This window comes from Grus americana, chromosome 8 (genome assembly GCF_028858705.1).
Source record: "Grus americana isolate bGruAme1 chromosome 8, bGruAme1.mat, whole genome shotgun sequence".
NCBI classification, from domain to species: Eukaryota; Metazoa; Chordata; class Aves; order Gruiformes; family Gruidae; genus Grus; species Grus americana.
In genome coordinates this window covers 566,204-585,745 of record NC_072859.1, presented here as the reverse complement: position 1 = coordinate 585,745, position 19,542 = coordinate 566,204, and the positions used below count along the sequence as shown (strand labels likewise).

Here is a 19,542-nt window from a genome sequence, read left to right as displayed (position 1 = left end):
CTTGATGTCTCCTCTGCTGCTGGCGGGACTTGATGGGTGCCGCAGGTGGGACTCGAAGGCTCGTGTTCCACTGGCGGGTCTTGGTGGCTCCTCGGCCGCTGGCAGGTCACGACGTCTGGGGTGCCGTTGGCAGGACTCGATGGCTCGGGTGCTGCCCACAGGACTCGACGTCTCGTGTGCCACTGGCAGTACGCCACGCTGGCGTGTATGGGTGCCCACCGCAAGTGACATCATGGGGTGACTGTGACTCTCCGGTGCCATCACAGGGCTCTGAGGGGCACACCCGGGGAAGGACCCAGAACCTCCTCCCCCAGCCTCAGACACAGACCTTGTGATGCAAAGGCCGTCCGGCAGCGTGCTTCACGCCTCCGCCTTTGCTCAGGCCCCTTTTGGGTGGTGCCTGATGGTGGTGGTGGCCCAACCATGTCATGTGTCCACTATAAGTTCTCTTCAAAGCTGAACTATGACACAGTCACCTTCAACGGCTTCCACATCTGCCTGCGTGACCTCAAGCGCCAGATCTTTAGTCGTGAGAAGCTGAAGCCAGCCAACTGTGACCTGCAGATCACCAATGCCCAGACCAAAGAAGGTGTGTGGGGGCAGCGGGCGTGGGGCCTCAAGGATCACCCGGCTGACAGTGGCACAGACTGCCCTGCAGTGGCCGCTGCCTGCGGGGGCCACGTTCTGCTCTTTGTGGGTCGTCCCCACATAGCGTGAGTCAGCCTGGGGCCCATCCCGCCGGCATGTGGGGGACTGGGAGGGCAAGCCGTACCGGGCATTAAGCGGGGTGGGAAGCGATAATGCGATTTGGCCACAACTCGTAGCTGTGACTTGTGTTGGGAGCCTTACCGAGCTGTTCCTCTGGAGTTGCTGTTCTGACAGCTACCTTCAGATCTGTGTTTTAGACATGGAGCTAGGCATAGAAGAATATGTGGTTGATGTGCGACATGTAGTGCTTACAAAAGTTTTAGTTTCCTGGACTTCTTTTAGGTAAAACGATAAGGAGATTTGGGAGGATATCTTACAATAACAAACCTGACAGATTTCTCTGAAATCTGGTGGAGAAAGCTGAAAGTGCTAGAAATAGAACAGATGGCTAATTTGAAGGAAAAAAGTGCTTTTGGTGACTTAATTTTGTCTTCAACTTGTTTTACTCCACTGCATTGGAAACCTGGTTTTGTGGCTGTTGCAGAAATTGCTCACTAGCAAGATTTTGAATCAAGACTGTATCTGAGTTATAATCTATGCAGTCCCTTTAAAGCCTTCTTGCATGGTTCTTGTTCTCTGTATCTAAATTAGACTTTGGAATTTCTTGTTCATATAACCTCTTTTCTTCACCAAAGACATTATCATTCAGATGCTGTTGAGCATCATTTCATCATTCATTTCTAAAGGATTTTTTTTTTTTTCTTGGTACTAACCATGTCAGGGCAGTACTGATGTTTTATGGCAGAACATTTATGGTGAATATACGTAATAAATGTTCTTAGAGAAGTCATAAATTCTTTTAAATCTAATAAATGGTGCTTGATTCTCAGAGATGGTAATGGTTTTGTATTACTTGGTGTGATGTTTCTGTTTGGTAATCTGCCATCTTGATAAGTTTGAATGTGATTAAAGACTTTGGGATATGATTTCTCAGAAATAAAAAGACATGTAAAGTGTTTTCTTTCCTTAAACATCCCATTTCTTTTTTTTCCCCCTGTGGTTCTGTGACACTCTTACAACAGTCTTTAACATGTGTACTAATGGGTTTTTTTTTTCCCCTCTTCCTGTTTGACGTGTTAAAACTTAAACAGAATAATATGTACGCTGTGGTAACTGCAGCCCCAGCCTTTAAAGTGGCTTTAAAGTGGTTGGACCTAAAGCTCACTGTTTATCTACAGATATTTAAAGTATCTTCAGGAGAATGTCTATGAAGATTTAACAGTACGTCACAAATGCCAGCAGGCTGAATGGCCAACTGGCTGACATCACTCCTGTGATAGTTGGGTCTGTGTAAACAGGGCCTTCAAATGAGAATGTTGGATGGTAGTAAACCGCAATGGAGCCCAATTATTGTCACTAGAAGAAAAAAATATTTGAAATAGGCCAAACACATGGATTCTGTTATAGCAGGTGAGAAACAGAAAGCAAAGTTTTAGAATAAAAATTTATGCTCATAAATATGTCACCCCATCAAGTGTTACTCTAATATGCATAATTCCAGTTGTACAAAGTGTGTTGCTTTGTTTTCATACATAGTCAGAATCCAGTGAAGAAAAAGTATCTGCTCCACTAGGTGCTGTTAAATGTGGTGTTGCCTAAAGGTGAAGTTAAAGAAGGAATATCTTTCATACTTCAAAGAGCATCAGTCTTGTTTAACAGTGACAAAGTCCTCCTCTATTTAGGTTGTGTTGCGCTTTGACCTTTGTAAAATGAGGATAAAATTTTAAGCTTGGTATGTTAGTGACACAGCTCGTAGAATCATAGAATCATCAAATGGTTTGGGTTGGAAGGGATCTTAAAGATCATCTAGTTCCAACCTCCCTGCCACGGGCAGGGACACCCTCCTCCACTACACCAGGCTGGAATGTTTATGGAAGCTTTCGTGAGGGTGTTTTCCATGTGAACACACAAAAATGCCCCAGTGGTTTTCAGAGCAAAGCTAGAGAATACATTTCAGTGTAATATATATGTATGTCAAATTTTTGGTTTATATGCATAACCGTGAATTTCAGTTTTTATTAATCAGATATAGGTGCTTAAACTCACCTTCAGAAGATAAAGGAAAAAACTAGACCAGGATATTCTGCCTAAACAGGATATTTGGAATTCTTACATGTGGACATAAAGTATTGGTTTTTTCATACCTTTGTCTGTGCAGAAGTCCTGACTAAATGTTGAAATGATCTTGGAAAGAACAAAGGGAACCTTGAGTGAAGATGGCCTGCTTGTTCAGATTTCTCCAAGTCTCTAACCTTTTACTGCTCGGTAACTTACTTTTCATAATGGAAATCTCGTCATAGAAGCAGTGCCAGTATAAGCAAAAAGTAGACAGGATTTTAAATATCAGTGGAAAGAGTGATGCGATGACTTACTTTAAGATGCTGGGAAGGCAAAATGGATGGTTGGAACCTATTTAAAAAAAGGAGGGGAGGGTATCCTTTTCCATGCTTACTCTGGAGGCATGTTCTATAAAGGCAGAATTCCCTTCAAAAAGCCTGTACTCAAGAATGGTGCATTTAAACTTGCCTCCTTTTAATTTGATCTGAATTTCTTGACTTGTCTTTTATAATTATAATATAATTTAATGGTCATATAATTCATATGTTCTCACAATATTGTGGAAGAACCGCAAACTGCTGTACTCGGGTTTCTTGAGTACTCTCTCCTGTCCTGTCGCATTCTGACTCAAACCACTTGGAGAATGTGCTATTCTGCTTGTCAGACAAAATATAAAAACTATAAACCCAAAAATGAGACTCTGAACTGGTCTTAGATGAATAGTGTTAAGGAAGAACAGTGCTCTTATAAGACTGTCTCTTGAACTCAGGACTTGCCTGAGTTCAGTGTTGCACTTGACAGTCTTAGTAATGCCACGACATGATGTCTTTGAAAGAAACCCACGCTAACTCTGAATGAATTAATTTGGCCTCAGAGCTGATGTCTGTCTGTCTGTCTACTGGAATGTCTCCAACACTGTGCAAACTTCGCATTTTAGAGACGGCGCTTAAGCAACTTTTAAACCTTGCCCTTCGCTGTGCCATTTTGTGTTGGCAGTGCTAGCATGGGGGATTACTTTGGTTACACCACATAAGACATGAAGGCATCGGGCAGTTTTTATAATCAGATTAATGACTGGAAGTATGTTAGATTTTATTGACTCCTCCTTTCAAAGCAATGTAGGTGCTCTTTTGGAGCCTATATCTATCTCGCTATATAAACATGCAAGAATAGCCTATAAGGCGGCAGATGTCAATGCTTCTCTTCTAATGGTCAACGAATTGTCACAAAATACTAAAAGGGCACGTACTCTTCTTTTTGCATAATACACCTCTTGTGCGTGTTCCAATTGACCTCTGCGGGCTTGCATAATTTATGAATAAATGTATTGGCCGCTGTCCTCATATATACAGTCTCTTTCTAGGAGAGGTGCTGGCACTTGGAATCTTCTGCAGAACGACCGCAATCCTCAGTTCGGCACGGGCGTAGCAAACTCTGGCATTTCAGAGAGTTTCTCTGCTCTGCAAACAGTGAATTGAAAGAATTCACGTCCCTTTGGTTAAGTCAAACTAGGCGATTAGCTGAAGAGGGGAGATACCACTGTAGTTGGAGCCAATTCTGCCCTGCTTGTGAAAGCAAGCTCAAAATAACCCCCCAAAATTTCTGTGATCCAAATTCTAGCACTGCCAGTTTTGTTTCCATTTAAATGTAAAGCACTGAGCAGCTGAGAAGTGTGGTTGTTGATGGATTAAGCTCCAAGAAATCGGCAGAGATGGCAGGGTCTCTTCCGTGTTCTGTCAGTCTTGAGCGCGAGCAGCAGAGGTGACTCGTTTTCAGTGAGCCGCTATGAAAGCAATGGTGCGGAGTTTTCATGCTGTAGCCCGGTGCCTGTTTTGTTGTCACCTGGTTTATGCAGGTGAGACTTGCTGTGGTTTGTTTTTCTCCAGGGATCTATTAGTTTTGTAGCCTAACAGAAGTAAAAGCAACTTAAGCTAGATCAGGAGAGAACCTCGTGCAGACTCTCCTTTAGAGCCCTTTGAGACTATTTTGCTGTTGGCATTCAAACAGTATTAAAAAAATGAAAAAGAGTTTGCTGCTTCTGTTTGATTATCAAACATTCTTCAAGTGTACTGCTAGTGTGTTGAGACGATAAAAGCGCGATGTTACATATAAAATTGTGCTCTTACATCTGTAAAGGGCTCCTGAAGTGCTATGTAATTACGTATTAGCATACATTCTTACAAACTGACTGCTGTGTTTTTTCTGTATTTATGTTGTTTTCAGAATACACAGATGAGAATGCCCTGATTCCTAAGAACTCATCGGTAATTGTGAGAAGAATCCCTGCTGGAGGAGGTAAAGCTACCAGCAAAAGACATGTTCTGTAAGTATCCATAAAGCATTGGCTTCTTTGTTAGGGGTTTCAGCCAGTTAACTTTTTAAAGGATACTCATTTACAGAGGCATTCAGATTGTATCTTTCTTGTTCAAGCTGCTGGTAATTTTTGTTGTCATGGGTAGATTTTCATATATCTGTCCCAAAGTAGACTTAGATTTTTAGGCCTTCTGGGGCACGGGGTTCCAATTCCAACAATGGTAACTTTAGGATGATTCTGTTGGGTTTGTTCAGAGCCAAGGTGTAGATCCTGTTTCCTCTAAGTGGAGAGATTCCTTATTATATGTGTTTGCTTTCATTGCTTTTATAGTAAAGACAGATACACATTATAGTGTAAAATTATAATTTGTTCCCATCTCAGAAGAGTCTGATTCTCGGTGTTTGACTATTTCTTGTGTTTGGGGGGGAGGGATATGGCAGGTGTTCTTATGCCCCAAATCTGGGGGTTTTGCATACTAGCCGTACAGGAAGGACCAAGGGTGGCCAGCTGGTGAACCACGCGGACAAGTTTCCTTTTAGTTTCCTAAAGGCCGTGTCCATCTCAGGCAAGAGGAAAAGAACAACATCCTAAAGTGTATTGCTTTTTGTGCGAGTGTGATGAAGGAATAGTTCATGTAATACTACTTAATCCTTTCCAAACTTGAAACTCAGTAAGCAGTTTAGCATGTTACCAAATGTTAGTAGTTAACTTTCTATGTCTGTTTTTACCCTGAGCTGATATCTGTGCTCCATGTTTAATTCTGTATTCCCAAGATTTCCGGAGGACAGAGAAACAGGGGTATTGATGAAAATTACAGCTATTCAAATACACTCCTGACTACAGGAATATTACTGCCACTTATGTATTCCTAGAGCCCAGTTCTATATCAGCTACATTAGCATTGTTTGAATGGTCGTGTTTTCCAGCCTTCTTAAAGTTACACCTCTCCACCACAATTAGTCGATTTCAGCAGCTTGTGGGTTTGCCATGTATTTGTAACATTGGTTGTCAAAAAATAGACTGATGAGTTACAGTGTGTCTGGGACAAACAGCGCAGCAGCGTCCTAGTACCCATGAAGCATTTGCAAGCAAACCCCCCTCAATTTATGTGGCTCTGCGTGTAAACATTGGGCATATTACTGCAGTAGTTGTTGAAGTGCTTTCAGGCACTCCCTAGTAATTCTGGACACCACAGCACTGTGCTTATAAACATGGCCGTGTTTGGGGGTTAATTTAAATATGTATGCTTAAACATACCTTGCCAATGCATCCTCCATTTCTGGTGGATGGCATCCTCTCCTGGTATGGCAGTGCTGCCCTAAAAGGAGAGGATCGATGCTGCTAGCATCAAAGATCAAATGGATACCTGTGTGTGAGGATAACGAAAGAATGGCACTGTTGGTCATTGAAAATTAACCAGGCGGATTAGGTCTCTGTTCCTGCAGCTGGAACAATTGCAGAAACAACTGGTAGAGCAGTTAATGTTTGGGAATGATGAATGCGTGCTGTAATGGTGGAGAGGCCTTCAAAAATGTGCTAATCGCCTTGTAGTATGTTCTCCGGGTAAACGGATGAAGAAACCATTATGTGGTAATCTAAAGTGGTTCCTTCCACATCCTCATCTTCGGGAGGTCCGTGGCTGTAATTGCGAGCCTCGGTGGTGTTCTAGCAGTGGCAGGAAGCATGAGCCTTTCTATTTGTCCATCAGTTCCACAGCAGCCTTTGAATTGCCTCCGCTCATGGGACACTTTGGATGATGCATGAATTGTTTGTAACGATATCAACGGTTGCATGTCTGATCCATGATGAGCAGCATGCAGATACAGATCAATGAGTATGTGGAATCTCAGCAAGTTTTCAAATGTAATCAGTATTTCCTAGAATGTCGTAGCATTTTCAAGGTTACCTTAAAAGCAAATTCTGGCAATTCAGACTTTTTTTTTTTTTTTTTTTTGGTCACAGGGCTCATAAATCACCCAAAATCTTAGGATCTCCTTTCAGGTGACATTTCTACTACTATTTTTAATCAATATCGCATAGGTAACACATGTAGCATTTTGGCACTTTAATGGCTAAGTATGGTAGACATCTGAACACAGTGCTTGGGCTTCCACAAAGAAACTCTCTTCTAAAGGCTGTGTTGCTGACAGTGGTGTTACTTCTTTGTCAGATGACTGATTTTTTTTCACTTAAGTAAACTTGCACTTCAAAGTGTCTAGCCTATCACTGTTCTTTCTTAGGAACTAGAGTACTCTATCTGGTACCTATTTGTGATACTAGGGAAATACAGATGGGCTAAAGTTACCTTTGTATTTTGATGGTTGATTATTTAAGAACACAAAACTGTAATACTGACTTCATATTTTTGATACGTAGCAGAGACAAAATATCTGAGGGCTTCCACTTTCACTGTTGTGGTCTGTATCCGTAAGTCTTAGAGTAATTGGTGCAAAGTAGACATGGGATATTGAAGGGGTTTTTTTACTTGCACTGAAAGTACCAAGAGGGAACAGTTTATGTATATGAATAACTTTCCACATTCAGTAGACTCTCAGAACATAATGTGTTGATGTTCAGGTTTTATGATCTGTTTTCACTGCTTTATGTTGGGTACGAGTGCTTTAAGTTCTGATCACCTTTATTTCTTCTTCTAGAAGTCGAACTGAGCCAGTGAGTGGAACATCAAAAGCAGTATGTAAAACCACAATTTCACACTTTTTTCTACACACTGCACTTAATTCTAAATCACGTATCAGTTTTCCAAACATTAACTGAATATATTTTCCAGTCAAACATAGTATACGTTGTAAATACAGCGTATTTAATTCAGCATAGTAAAAACTGAGTAACACCATCATTTGCACGGTTCCCATGTGAATATTGGCATTGGTGCCTAGCGATGCATTGTATTTCATATTGAATACGTTAGATTATTTCCTGAATGACTTTGTGTGGCACAGATATTGTAGGATCATTTTTAGATCATGTAGGTTCGAGGTTTGCACAACTGACCATAGTGCCCTGTTCAATACCGGTCTGCCTACACCTAGTCATATGCATGTTTGTATAGCTTGTGTGTGCTTTTTGTTTCTTGCCACAAACATTGTTTGGAGTGTGCCTTTTGCCATTTTCACATTTTATCACTTAGCTTTTGTTTTTAAATGGTTTTTTCCTAACTGGCAAAAAATGGGGGGTTCCAACAAATACCAAACCCAACATATCCCATACATTTTGAGGGCAGTTCTGTGCAGCTAAATGATTCTTTTTCATGTCCTTAACTAGTTGGGCATTTGTTCCTAAAGCTGTATAATTGAAGTGAAATTGTTTGGGCCCCTCTGGGTCCATAAATGTGTTTAATAGGTTGCCATGAATATAAATATTGTTGCTACACAAAGTGGTATTCTCAAGTTCTGCATTGGATCTCTCCACTTTATCTGATGAAGCAGTTAATAGTTTGTCTGCGAATGAAAATATCTGAAAGCCAGTGTACAAATTTTGGCACAAGGTTAGAGCCTTGTCGATCTCCAGCGGGTCTGGGTATTACAGTTTCTTTTCATTAACCACAGAGGCACTCCGAAGCTGTCATAGGTTTGGACTCTGTTTTGAGCAAATACAAATCACAGTAGGTGGGAAATATCTCTTTCAGTGACACTCAGAGGATATAGTGCAGACTTTCAGACTACAGGAGAGGTTAACTATTGCTGTGTTTTGAGTGTGGAACTTGAATATGTATTTAATTTTTTGTGAACAGGTTGATGAGTCTTCTGCATCTACTTCTCTGGCCCAGCTTATGAAGGTATATACAAATTCTTGTCAAGTAATAAAAAATAGTATTTGCTTCATATTTTTAAATCTTAGACTGTGATCTATAGCTGGATAACTGTTGTCATGTGAACAAAATTTTAATATAATTTTTAATAATTTAAAGTATTTATTTTGACTTTAAAATGTCTGTATACTTTGGTACTATTCTGTAACAAGTAGTTCCCAGTGTGGGAAGATAGAAGGGGAGCACCTTATCAGCCCCAACATGATGTTGCAAATTACTCACCTTCAAGACACAAAGAAGAGGCACTTCAGAAGCTGTTTACCATTTTTCCTATGTTTTGTTAATTTTGCATTGGAAACTAAGACAATTTTCACAGAAGAATTTAGTTGGCTGTAAGTTATGGATGTTTCAGGGGGATTTGCAACAGCCAAAAGAGAAGCGTTTCTCTCACATGGACGACTGCATGGCTATTTCTGAATTTCTAGTCATTATAGTTATAGGTCCATTCTTTGAATGCTTCACAATTTCATAAATTGTAGTGTATGTACAGTGGGCAACAGAATCTGATTTGTTTGAACGCAGACTGTGTAAGTTGTGTAAATGTACCCAATTGCTTGTAGGAATATACCAATGGGCATGTGTGGCATATTAGCAGTCGTGACCTTCTGAAACTGTGGTAATGCCCTGTTTTCCTATGGAACTGCCTGCATTCTTTCCTCAACTGTGTGTAATTTTGTCTGAGGAAGCACTAATGACTGCATTTTGTGTGAAGGCGTAGCGCTAGCCAATTAAATTTCTAGTCTTTAAAGCTGCACAAATTAGAGAAGGCAGGGCCTCACACAGAGGAGCTAGTTCGTTCTCAAAATAAAGGCTGGAGTTCATTTCCAAGGAAGAGAAATCTCTTCCCACTGGTAACTTCTCACCCGTCTCACTGCAGAAATTAAATTCTGTAAATTTGGGGGAAAAAAAAAAAATTAGATTGGAAGGTAGCCACCAAAATAGATTGGAAGGTAGCCACCAAAAGAAATTGGTCTCCATTAGTGCTGTCCCTACACGTGTGCTTGGTTCTGTAAACTCATGTGAAGTTTTACTCTAAAATGGGAAAAACTGTCCAAGTGGTCTACACATCTAAGCTTTTGAGAAAATTTAAGCATTTCAGAAAAATGCAGGAACGTGACATAAAGCAGCTCAAAAGTGCTACTCTAACCTCTTTAGTGCAGACTGGCTAGCATGGAGGCAATGTGTTGTAAAAAGTTTTCTGGTTTATCATTACTATGTATTAAATGCCATATTTGAATTTTGTTCTATTCCTAGTAACGTTTTGTGGTTTGGGGATGTGTTTTGTAAAACGCTTGGATTCAAACAAATCAGTCGATTATCTGTAAAGTTTTCTGTAAATGTTAATGGCAGTGATTTCATAGATGTCAAACTGGCTTATGTTACTGTTGAGAAAAAACTGTGTATATGAAAGAACCATTTAATAAACTGTAGAAACTAGTTGGTTGCTTTTGTGAATGAATGCATGTAAAACCAAACACAAGCGGCTGATCTGAATGAGAGGTGCTTGAAGGTCCGCATCATTTACAGTCACTCCCTCAGACCCTGCTTGTATCTGGAATCGTGTGTAATGAAAACTTTTGAGCAAATACTACTAAAAAAAATAAATCAGCTGACTTCAATAATTTGAAGATATAATTCTGCAGAAGGCTTATATTACAAACTGTATGTTAAAAAGAACAGTCAACTGGAAAAAAACTGCAGGTTTTTTTCTTACTCTAGTTAAATCACTTAATATGAAGAAGTGAGTGGGGGGAACATGCAGTTTGGACTGCCTGCAGCACATGATGGTCAAATTTCTACTGAAAAGAATCTTTTGTCTTGCTGAAGGATTGTAAAATGTTGGATTCCTTTTAATGCTTCTGTGTTTGAAGCTGAATTTCAGCAGGCAAAACCAACTGCCCTGACTCTTAAGTTGTATGTCCTTTTAGTGCTGTAAAATGTAAATAATGATACTTGCATACATCTTTCTCAATTAAATGTACAGTGGGTATCTTCTTATTCAAATAGTCTGGAGCTTAAAAATCAGCTTAAAAATACTAGATGGTATAATTTTTTCTACAGATAGCTTCAGTCCATGTGGGACAAAATTGGATTGGTTACACGAGTCTTTATGTAAGGTACAGCTGAGTCTAAAGGTTTGAGTGCTCAGGAACGCTATTTTCAAGTAGGTTGACAGGCACATAAACACCCTGTCATGGCGTAAGGACTCCCCAGAACATCTCCAGGATAACTGTATTTTATAGAAGCAGCTGTTCTCCTGCAACCTCCGCTAGCGTTGTGCTGCTCTTTACAGGATGGGATGAGTGGTGTTGTCTTTGGCTGTGTGTGCTTCAATGTGTTCCTAACGTGTGTGTCAAATCATTACCTGTTACGCAGACTGCGGATCTGGCTGAAGCCAACGCTTCCGAAGAAGATAAAATAAAAGCTATGATGGTCCAGTCTTGCCAGGCATATGATCCAATCAAGTAAGTTTTGATAATGTCCAATCTGTTCTTTGAAGACTATGGAAAAAATGCAGAGATGTTTGTTTCAACAAGAGAGACACATATATACCTTTTTTTTCCCTTCCCCAAACCTTTCAGTTACATGAAGAAACCCTTGGGTCCACCTCCACCATCATATATTTGCTTTCGTTGCGGGAAACCTGGCCACTACATAAAGGACTGCCCAACGACTGGGGTAAGATTGTGGGGGACTTCTGGCCTCACTGAGTTTTGAATTTTTTTACCTTGGCAGTTACGTAACAAAGGCATGAATACTCATATTTTCTCTTTTTTGTTTCTCTTGGGGTGAAATACAGAGGTTATATGGCAATGTTGCAAAGCCCTTCAAAATGCAAGGGAAACCTGGAATTATAAATGTAAAATTTTCTTTGTTTTAGGTCACAGAGATTAAACATATTCATAGATCTTTCTCTGGGAACTTTCATGCATATTTTTAGATATTTCACTATTACTGGAAATTTTTCTGGTTTTCACTCTTTTTGATGACAGTTCACAGTTTTTAGTATTTTGTATAAAACCAAGATGTTTCTGTTGACCCTATCTGTCGAATATTTCTGTGTTTTAATTGCACAAGTCTCTGGTTTAGTATTGCTGCCATTTAAGGTTAGTCACTGAATGTATATGCAGGAGGTAAGAATTCAACCTCGGTATCTCGATGGTGACTGTAAGTTTCCCCGGTGACTGACCGAGAGCCCTGAAGTAAGCTCTCACCTGAAGTGCGCTTTGGAGGAGGAGCGGGTTTGTGTCTCTTCCCTGAGCGGGTGGTGAGCTCAGAGATATTTCACCATTAAGGAACCTGAAGGCAAGCCAAAGAGTGTCGATTGAGTTCAAAACACTGCTCAAGCCTTTTGAACATCTTGACTATATTCATTTAGGAAAATAAGTATTTTAGTTGAGCAACCCTTACGCTAGGTAGAAGGAGAGGATTAAAGGCTTACGCTACTTAAAATAACCATTGAAATGTCATTTTGAGTGTGGGTCCTAAGATGAGATATCTCTGCATTTATTTTCTCTTCACAGGACAAACATTTTGAGTCTGTTCCCAGAATTGAAAAGAGCACAGGAATTCCAAGGAGTTTCATGATGGAGGTGAAAGATCCCAATACAAAGGGCGCTATGCTGACAAACACTGGAAAATATGCAATACCAATTATTAATGCGTAAGTATGGAATTAATTGGACTGACCAAACACTGAACAAGAGAAACCACGCGTAAATGTCTGCGTGGCAATAGAACCAAGTTGGCTGGCATCCGTAGTTATGGGGAAGGAAGCATTGTCATTGTATCTTAGCCTTAAAATCTGTGATACTTTCTCATATTAAAATAGAGTGGTCCCACTGTTCATGCCCCTGGAAGTTGGCTGAACTCGTGGTATGCTAAGAATCAGTATTTCTGCAAAAGATTTCAGCAGTGTTTAAGGTGGAGTCATTCTCTTTGAAAGCTCGTTTTGCTTCTGTTTGACATATCAAAGGCTTCTTGCAAAATTTAGCAAATAGCTGTTGGACAGAGATTGCCTCCCCTCTAACTTGTATCAAATCCCACGTGTGAAACAGACTGAAGTTTTCCTGATGCTACAAACTAAGCAAATACTATTGTGTGCTGACAAGAGTGGCTGTTTTCAAACGCACTTGGTAGCACTTCTGTTTTTCAGCCATGGATCTCCCTTTGTAGAAGCTATAACAGAGACTTTCATTTATAAAATGTCATTACTCAGAGACTAACTTCATCCTAAGCCTGCGCTTTGTGTTTACCCTCTGGCAAAGGAGAGGTGGGATTCATTTCACCTGATTTCTAGCTGTCAAAAAATGACTTTTCTAGTCTGAGCTAATTTCTGAGTTGATCCAATGAATGGGAGAGTTCTGCAGAAGGAAAATTGTTCCCCCCCTCCCTCTTCTGGTGTTGTGCCTATAGAAAAGTAGTTTAAACTAAATGCCTATGATTTAGAAGGCTAATGTGGAGTTAGAAGAATGCCATCTCTTCTCTTCCTTTGATAAAATACAAAGCTTGGGAAAGTTTGCCTTCACCCATCTTTAACTTTTTTCTTCTTCCTTCCCCCCGTCCCACCCTCCAGGGAAGCGTATGCAAGAGGAAAGAAGGAAAAGCGTCCCTTTTTACCAGAGGAGCCCTCCTCCTCCTCCTCCTCAGATGATCCTATTCCAGATGAATTGTTATGTCTCATTTGTAAAGATATAGTGACTGATGCCGTGGTTATTCCCTGCTGTGGAAACAGTTATTGTGATGAATGTAAGTGCTACTCCCATGTTTGTCAATTCCAAACATCACATCTGATCTTCTGAAAGCAGAAAAAGGAGATAACGAAATTACTTTCTAATCAGTTCTATTTAATACTTAAGCACACCCTGAATAGGAAAGGACTCTGATCCTGTAAAGGCAAAAAAAAAAGGCAGAAAGCTTGTTTATGCATCTAGTTAAATCCTCTTTACATGCAGAAGGATGAGTGTGAGAAGAGTGCATAATTGTGCAGGTGATTACAGTATTAGATCTTGAATGCATTTAGTTTGTCCGCAGCCCTTTCTCTCATACAAAATTATATAGGCAACTCTGGTGACTTACTGCAGTCTGCAACAAACAGATATTTAGGCATTTAATGCGCATTCTTCTCCACGGGAGAGCTGCTTAAAACCTTCAGAACTCAAACCTACTAATGGCTTTTTGATGTGTGTTTTGTTCATTAACCTTGAGGTTGGTGACTTCTCACTGTACCAGACAGTGGAAAGATGATGAGTCGAAACACCAAGATACAGTCTACTCGACATCTTCAAATGTTACAACAGTGAAAATAAAACTGTGCAGTTATTTGCTGCATACTAGAAATTGTTTACGCTATTCAACAGCTATAGCTTCATGCTCTCAATTCAAGACCATATTCACCCATTAATGACATACGCCTTTTTATAATTGATTAGAACCCCCAAAATTTCCCTAGGTTGGCTAAAAACTATTTTGATCATTCTAATGATTCACAGGTATTAGAACAGCATTACTGGAATCTGAGGAACACACATGCCCAACGTGTCATCAGACAGATGTTTCTCCTGACACCTTAATTGCCAACAAGTCCCTCCGCAAGGTAACGTGATGACTGTTACGTATACTGTTTGTAAGAAAAGTCTCTTTGTAAGAAGCTGAAAGGGAAGAAAATATTAATTAATAAAAATTAAATATTAATAAATAAATAAATGATGATGACTGTTACACCTCCTGCTGCTCTGGTGACTGCCACCGAACAATCCACATCTTCCTCTCTGTCAATCAGCAGTTTGTTGGAAGTGAAGGTAAATTTTATTTTTATTTTAATATTTTTTATTAATTAATATTTTTAGTATTATTTATTTAGCCTTAAGCAAGGCTAAATTGAATAAGGCCCCAACACTGCCAGCATCAACACCCGTCTCTGTGCCTGTGCCTCCATGTCCCTTGTATCATCCACCTGCCCAGGCACTTCTCTTCCACCGGGGTACCACCACCACCGTTTACTCCTCAGTTTCCATCTGGTCAGCCTCCATCTGCTGGGTACACCGTCCCCTTTCCAGGATATCCCCCAGCTCCTGCAAACATGTCATCAGCTTGGGTACCAACAGCAGTACCAACAGCTCATTCAAATGCCACCCCAACAACACACACACCCCTCCTTTGTCTAGAGAGGGGTTTTACAGAGAACAACGGAGACTTAAAGAGCAGTAAGTATTTGGCTCAATGGCATTGCGTTGTTTTTCATTTTTGTATCTCGGTAGCATATCAGACTACAGTTACACCAAAGTGCATCTGACATAAGCAAAAATGACAGTGTCTTTTTTTCCAATATGCTTTCTCATTGCAGATGATAAACATCCAACACCAAACCAAGACAAATGTAAATTCTAAAACTTTCTCTAAAACTTGCAGGAATTCTAAACTGGTTTTGCTTAAATAGGACCTTTGCCATTTGCACGCAGTATACCTTCTCTCATATTGGCCATGTTTTGTTTCTTGATGTCTTTTTGTAATAAAGGTAAAACTATAATTGTAGTAAATGTCAAAGTTATTTTAACAGTTACAAGTCCAAACTTGATGAGATTACAAATGATTTTGCTAAGGAATTGATGGAATATAATGAGATTCAAAAGGAGCGTAGGCGTTCGTTTTCCATACTTTACATGTCTGTAATGGAGAAGCAGATTGTCCAGAAGAATCAGGAGGAGTTCCACTCCACCTCTCTATCGTTAGATGGACTGGATGATCCAGGGGATTAGCAGCGGTAGGAGTTCCATATGTAGGTTACTCGCTCCAATATGGCAGAGATGACAGTTGCCCAACAGTTATAATTTTGCAGCAGTTGTTAAGGAGCAGATGTGTCTTTTACTAAAGCTTCTCTGTAATGACATCCTTCACCTCCTGAAAGCCATGAGGAGGCCAGAAACTGAAGAGTTGTAGTTGCTGGATTTTCTGCATCTCCCTACTCTGATTTGAACCATTGCTTCAAAGCTCTTCAGAGGAGATATGCAAGACAAATTGTCTTCATTTCCTCTTTTGTCTGTCTCATGTGGATAGACGGATAGATTTTATCCTGGCCTGCAGACTGGAGGCTTTCACTAGTATTTTCTTGTCATTGTTAACTATTTCTTAGGAATTAAAAGATCAGACTTCTTTGTAAGGAAATCTTAAATTGATGAAGGAGTTTGAGAGGAGAGATGATGCTAACAAACGTATGTGGAAAATAAAAGAAAAAGTTGTGAAGAAAAAACCCAGGGTAGCTGATGTTTTCTGTCCCCAAAAATCACCTGGGCAGGAGTCTGAATAGCTCTCTATTAGTAATGCTGTCAGTATCTTCCCTAGAGTAGTGGCATTGAGTCATATTACTAGATATGACTTTTCTTGAAATGTGGTCACTATCCTTGCTTCGAGCTAGAGGTATGTGCAAAAAGTTGCTAGGACATCTGGCTAGAAATGGTGATTAAATAGCCCCGTATGTAGGATTGCCGTACAAGTATTTTGCATCCTGGATGACTTGCCAAGCAAGTAGTGAAGTTAAATAGACTAAACAGGCATTTCAAAATTGAGCTTTACTGTCTTTGGGCTAAATCATGTTTTCTTGATGTTTGATAGTGCCCTGTAGCCATTAAGACTTGCTCTTTTTGCATCTCACCGCAACAAAAATGATTTGCAGTGCATGGAGCTGCAGAGCATATGGAGAGGAAAAAAAACGCCACACACCAAATTTGGGAGGAAAAAGATGGGGGAGAGTGTTTTAAATTAACATCATTTTTTTTGTGTGTTGTGTTTTCTTTAAGGTCCAAGTCTCCCTGCAGTGCTTCATCAGTGCTGCTGTATCCACGAAGAGGCAAAGAGAAGAGGCGTAACAATCGGTCTAGGTCAAGGTCACGTGGTTATCACCGGTCAAGGTCTCCAGTACGTAAATGCCAGTCTGTCTCCCACTGAACAGACTACACCTCAAGGGAAAGAAGGAAGGGAGCATTTTAACAGATACAAAGAAATTCCACCTTAAGTTGTTTATGTTCTTATTCATCTTCCTATTACGTCTATAAAAAATTTTTGAACTTGTGCATGCTCATTATTTTGAAAAAAGTACACAACATCCAATAGCTTTTCTCAGTGTTTAGCTACAGCTGCTAATCTTTCCAGAGCAGAGCTATGCTGTAAGACCTTTTTTTTTTTGTAAAGACAGCAAGAGAAATCACAAGAAAAGATTTGCCCCGTAATAGTCCAATTAAGTAGAAATTCCAATGACTGCAAACGTGACTTTAAAGGAACTCCATTGGGCTAATAGTGTGATGTTCAGAAAAGCTCACTGTGGTGACTGGCACAGTAGATGAGAAATGGGCTTAGCTGTAACTCAAGTCTTAAACTGATTCAAAGGAAAAAAAACCAACAACCAAACAAAAAACAACAACAAAGAGAGAAAGCAAGGATTTAAAAGACCAGACTTTGTGCCCTGATATTGCTCATTTATATCAGTTACCAGTGTTTGTGTAAAGCTTGTGGCTGGAGATTGGAACGTTCTTGCTAACCCCGATTTTAAGGCTGCAGTGTAATAGCATGCAATGAAGGCAAAACCAGCCAAAGTGCTCTCAGGAACAGCAGTAATGTGCATTATACAGCGCCTTTATCGCAGGCTGAACAAGGACAGGATAACACAGAACTCCCTTTGGGAAATGCATTCAAATCATGTTGAAGATGCTGAATTCAAGACCCCACTGTATTAGCTCCTGGTGTCACTCAAAACTGAACAGCTACCATCTGCCTTTGTGAACAAGACATGGATGGATGCCAAAGGCAGAGTGGCACCGAGCTGCTGGCTCCCTCGGGGCTGCAGGCCCCACACAACAGGGCTTTCTCAGCAGGGAAAAAAAAGGTCATTGTGCTCATTTTCTGCATTTTCTGTTCTTTCTCCAACATATGTGCTAAGGCTGTACAGACTGATGTGTGTCTGGGAGAGCTGACAGAGGATCAGCAGCAGGCAGATAGCTCTACCCGCCACAGGAGACGGGGCTCCTTCACACATCAGCTAGTGTTGAGACTGGTGTGTACGTTCGTCAGGGGCACGGCTGAGGCACGCTCGCCCATGCAGAACCTTACGGGAGGGCTGGCTGGGCTACACCTGTGTCACAGGGACAGCGGGCAAGTATGCCGAGATTTTGAACACAAGCCACTTGTCAACATTCAGTCCAGAGAAAATCCATGACTAAAAAAACTAACCAGCCTAAATGGCTTCCTGTTAGGCAGCAGACTCTGGATGAGATTTCCTATAGAAAGCTGAAAACTACTGTTGTAGCTTATTTGCTATTGTTATACAGTCATCTGTAAGCATCGTCAGTCCTTTTCTCCTGCTCACCTTTCTCTATTGGATGTATGCTACTTTGCCCTTCCTTTTCCTACACTACAGCAGTTGCCACGGGATTTCGCCACCTGCTAATCCCAGGCTCCTCCACTGTGCTCCCTGAGGGCAGTAGGGATTTCCTCCTGGGAATACTCATTGTGGCCAACGGCAGCTGCTTGGGGAAGTAGCAGGCAAGAAAATGAACCCACCACACATTACGAACCATAACTTCATTTCCTCTACATTTCTGGGCATATGCTCCCTTTGCTCTCATCAAGTTCCTTATTTGAAAGGGCCTGACCAAACAGAACACTTCAACATTATTGCTAGAAATCCAGGACAAACAGATTCATCTGTGCATTTCTCTGTCTCTCAGGAGAAAGATGCTGTATTTTTAGGTCATGATCTTTGCCACATTACAGGATGCCATCTCCAGGCATCTGAACACTTTGAGCCAAAAAACACCCCAAGCTAAGACCAGGAGGAATGCCACAAAGCAGCATCTGTTTTAAGCTGATGCTTTATATCTAGTCCTAGAGGCAACAGACAAAAACACCAAATCGTAGGCAAGCCCCTTCCCAAATAAAAGCACACTACGCATTCCTTTCCTTGCCTTCTGTCCTGGTTTTAGCTGAGAAGGTTGATTTTCTTCATAGTAGCTAGTGTGAGGATATGTTTTGGATTTGTGCTGGAGACAGTGTTGATAATATGGGGATGTTTTTGTTCTATGGACTTATTGTTGAGCAGTGTTTACACGGGGCCAAGGCCTTTTCTGCTTCTTGCACTGCCCTGCCAGCGGGATGGCTGGGGGTGCACAAGAAGTTGGGAGGAGACACAGACAGGACAGGTGACCCAAACTGACCAAAGGGATATTCCATACCATATGACGTCATGCTCTGTTTATAAGGAGCTTGGGGGAAGAGAAGGGGGGGGGGCGGCGTTCGGAGTGATGGCGTTTGTCTTCCCAAGTAACCGTTATGCGTGACAGAGCCCTGCTTTCCTGGAGATGGCTGAACACCTGCCTGCCCATGGGGAGTGGTGAATGAATTCCTTGCTTTGCTTTGCTTGTGCGCGTGGCTTTTGCTTTACCTATTAAAATGTCTTTATCTCAACCCACGAGTTTTCTCACTTTAACTTTTCCAGTTCTCTCCCCCATCCCGATGGGGGGGGGAGCGAGTGAGCGGCTGCGTGGTGCTTAGCTGCCGGCTGGGGTAAAACCACGACACCTTCCCAAAACGAAAGCTTTAGTAAAGTGCTTGGTGTATAAGTGAGCATTTCTTCACAGCACAG

The 19,542-nt window shown here is 41.0% G+C and overlaps 1 protein-coding gene across 1 annotated transcript; it reads left to right on the top strand.

Annotated features, from left to right (window-relative positions):
- Positions 1 to 423: 423 nt before the first annotated feature.
- On the top strand, positions 424 to 9,279 carry LOC129209404 (E3 ubiquitin-protein ligase RBBP6-like). The gene is made up of 5 exons (XM_054833759.1): positions 424 to 589; positions 4,990 to 5,089; positions 7,735 to 7,771; positions 8,832 to 8,876; positions 9,065 to 9,279. The coding sequence occupies exons 1-5, from the start codon at positions 424 to 426 to the stop codon at positions 9,191 to 9,193; spliced, it is 477 nt and encodes a 158-aa protein (XP_054689734.1). The 3' UTR covers positions 9,194 to 9,279.
- Positions 9,280 to 19,542: the final 10,263 nt, after the last annotated feature.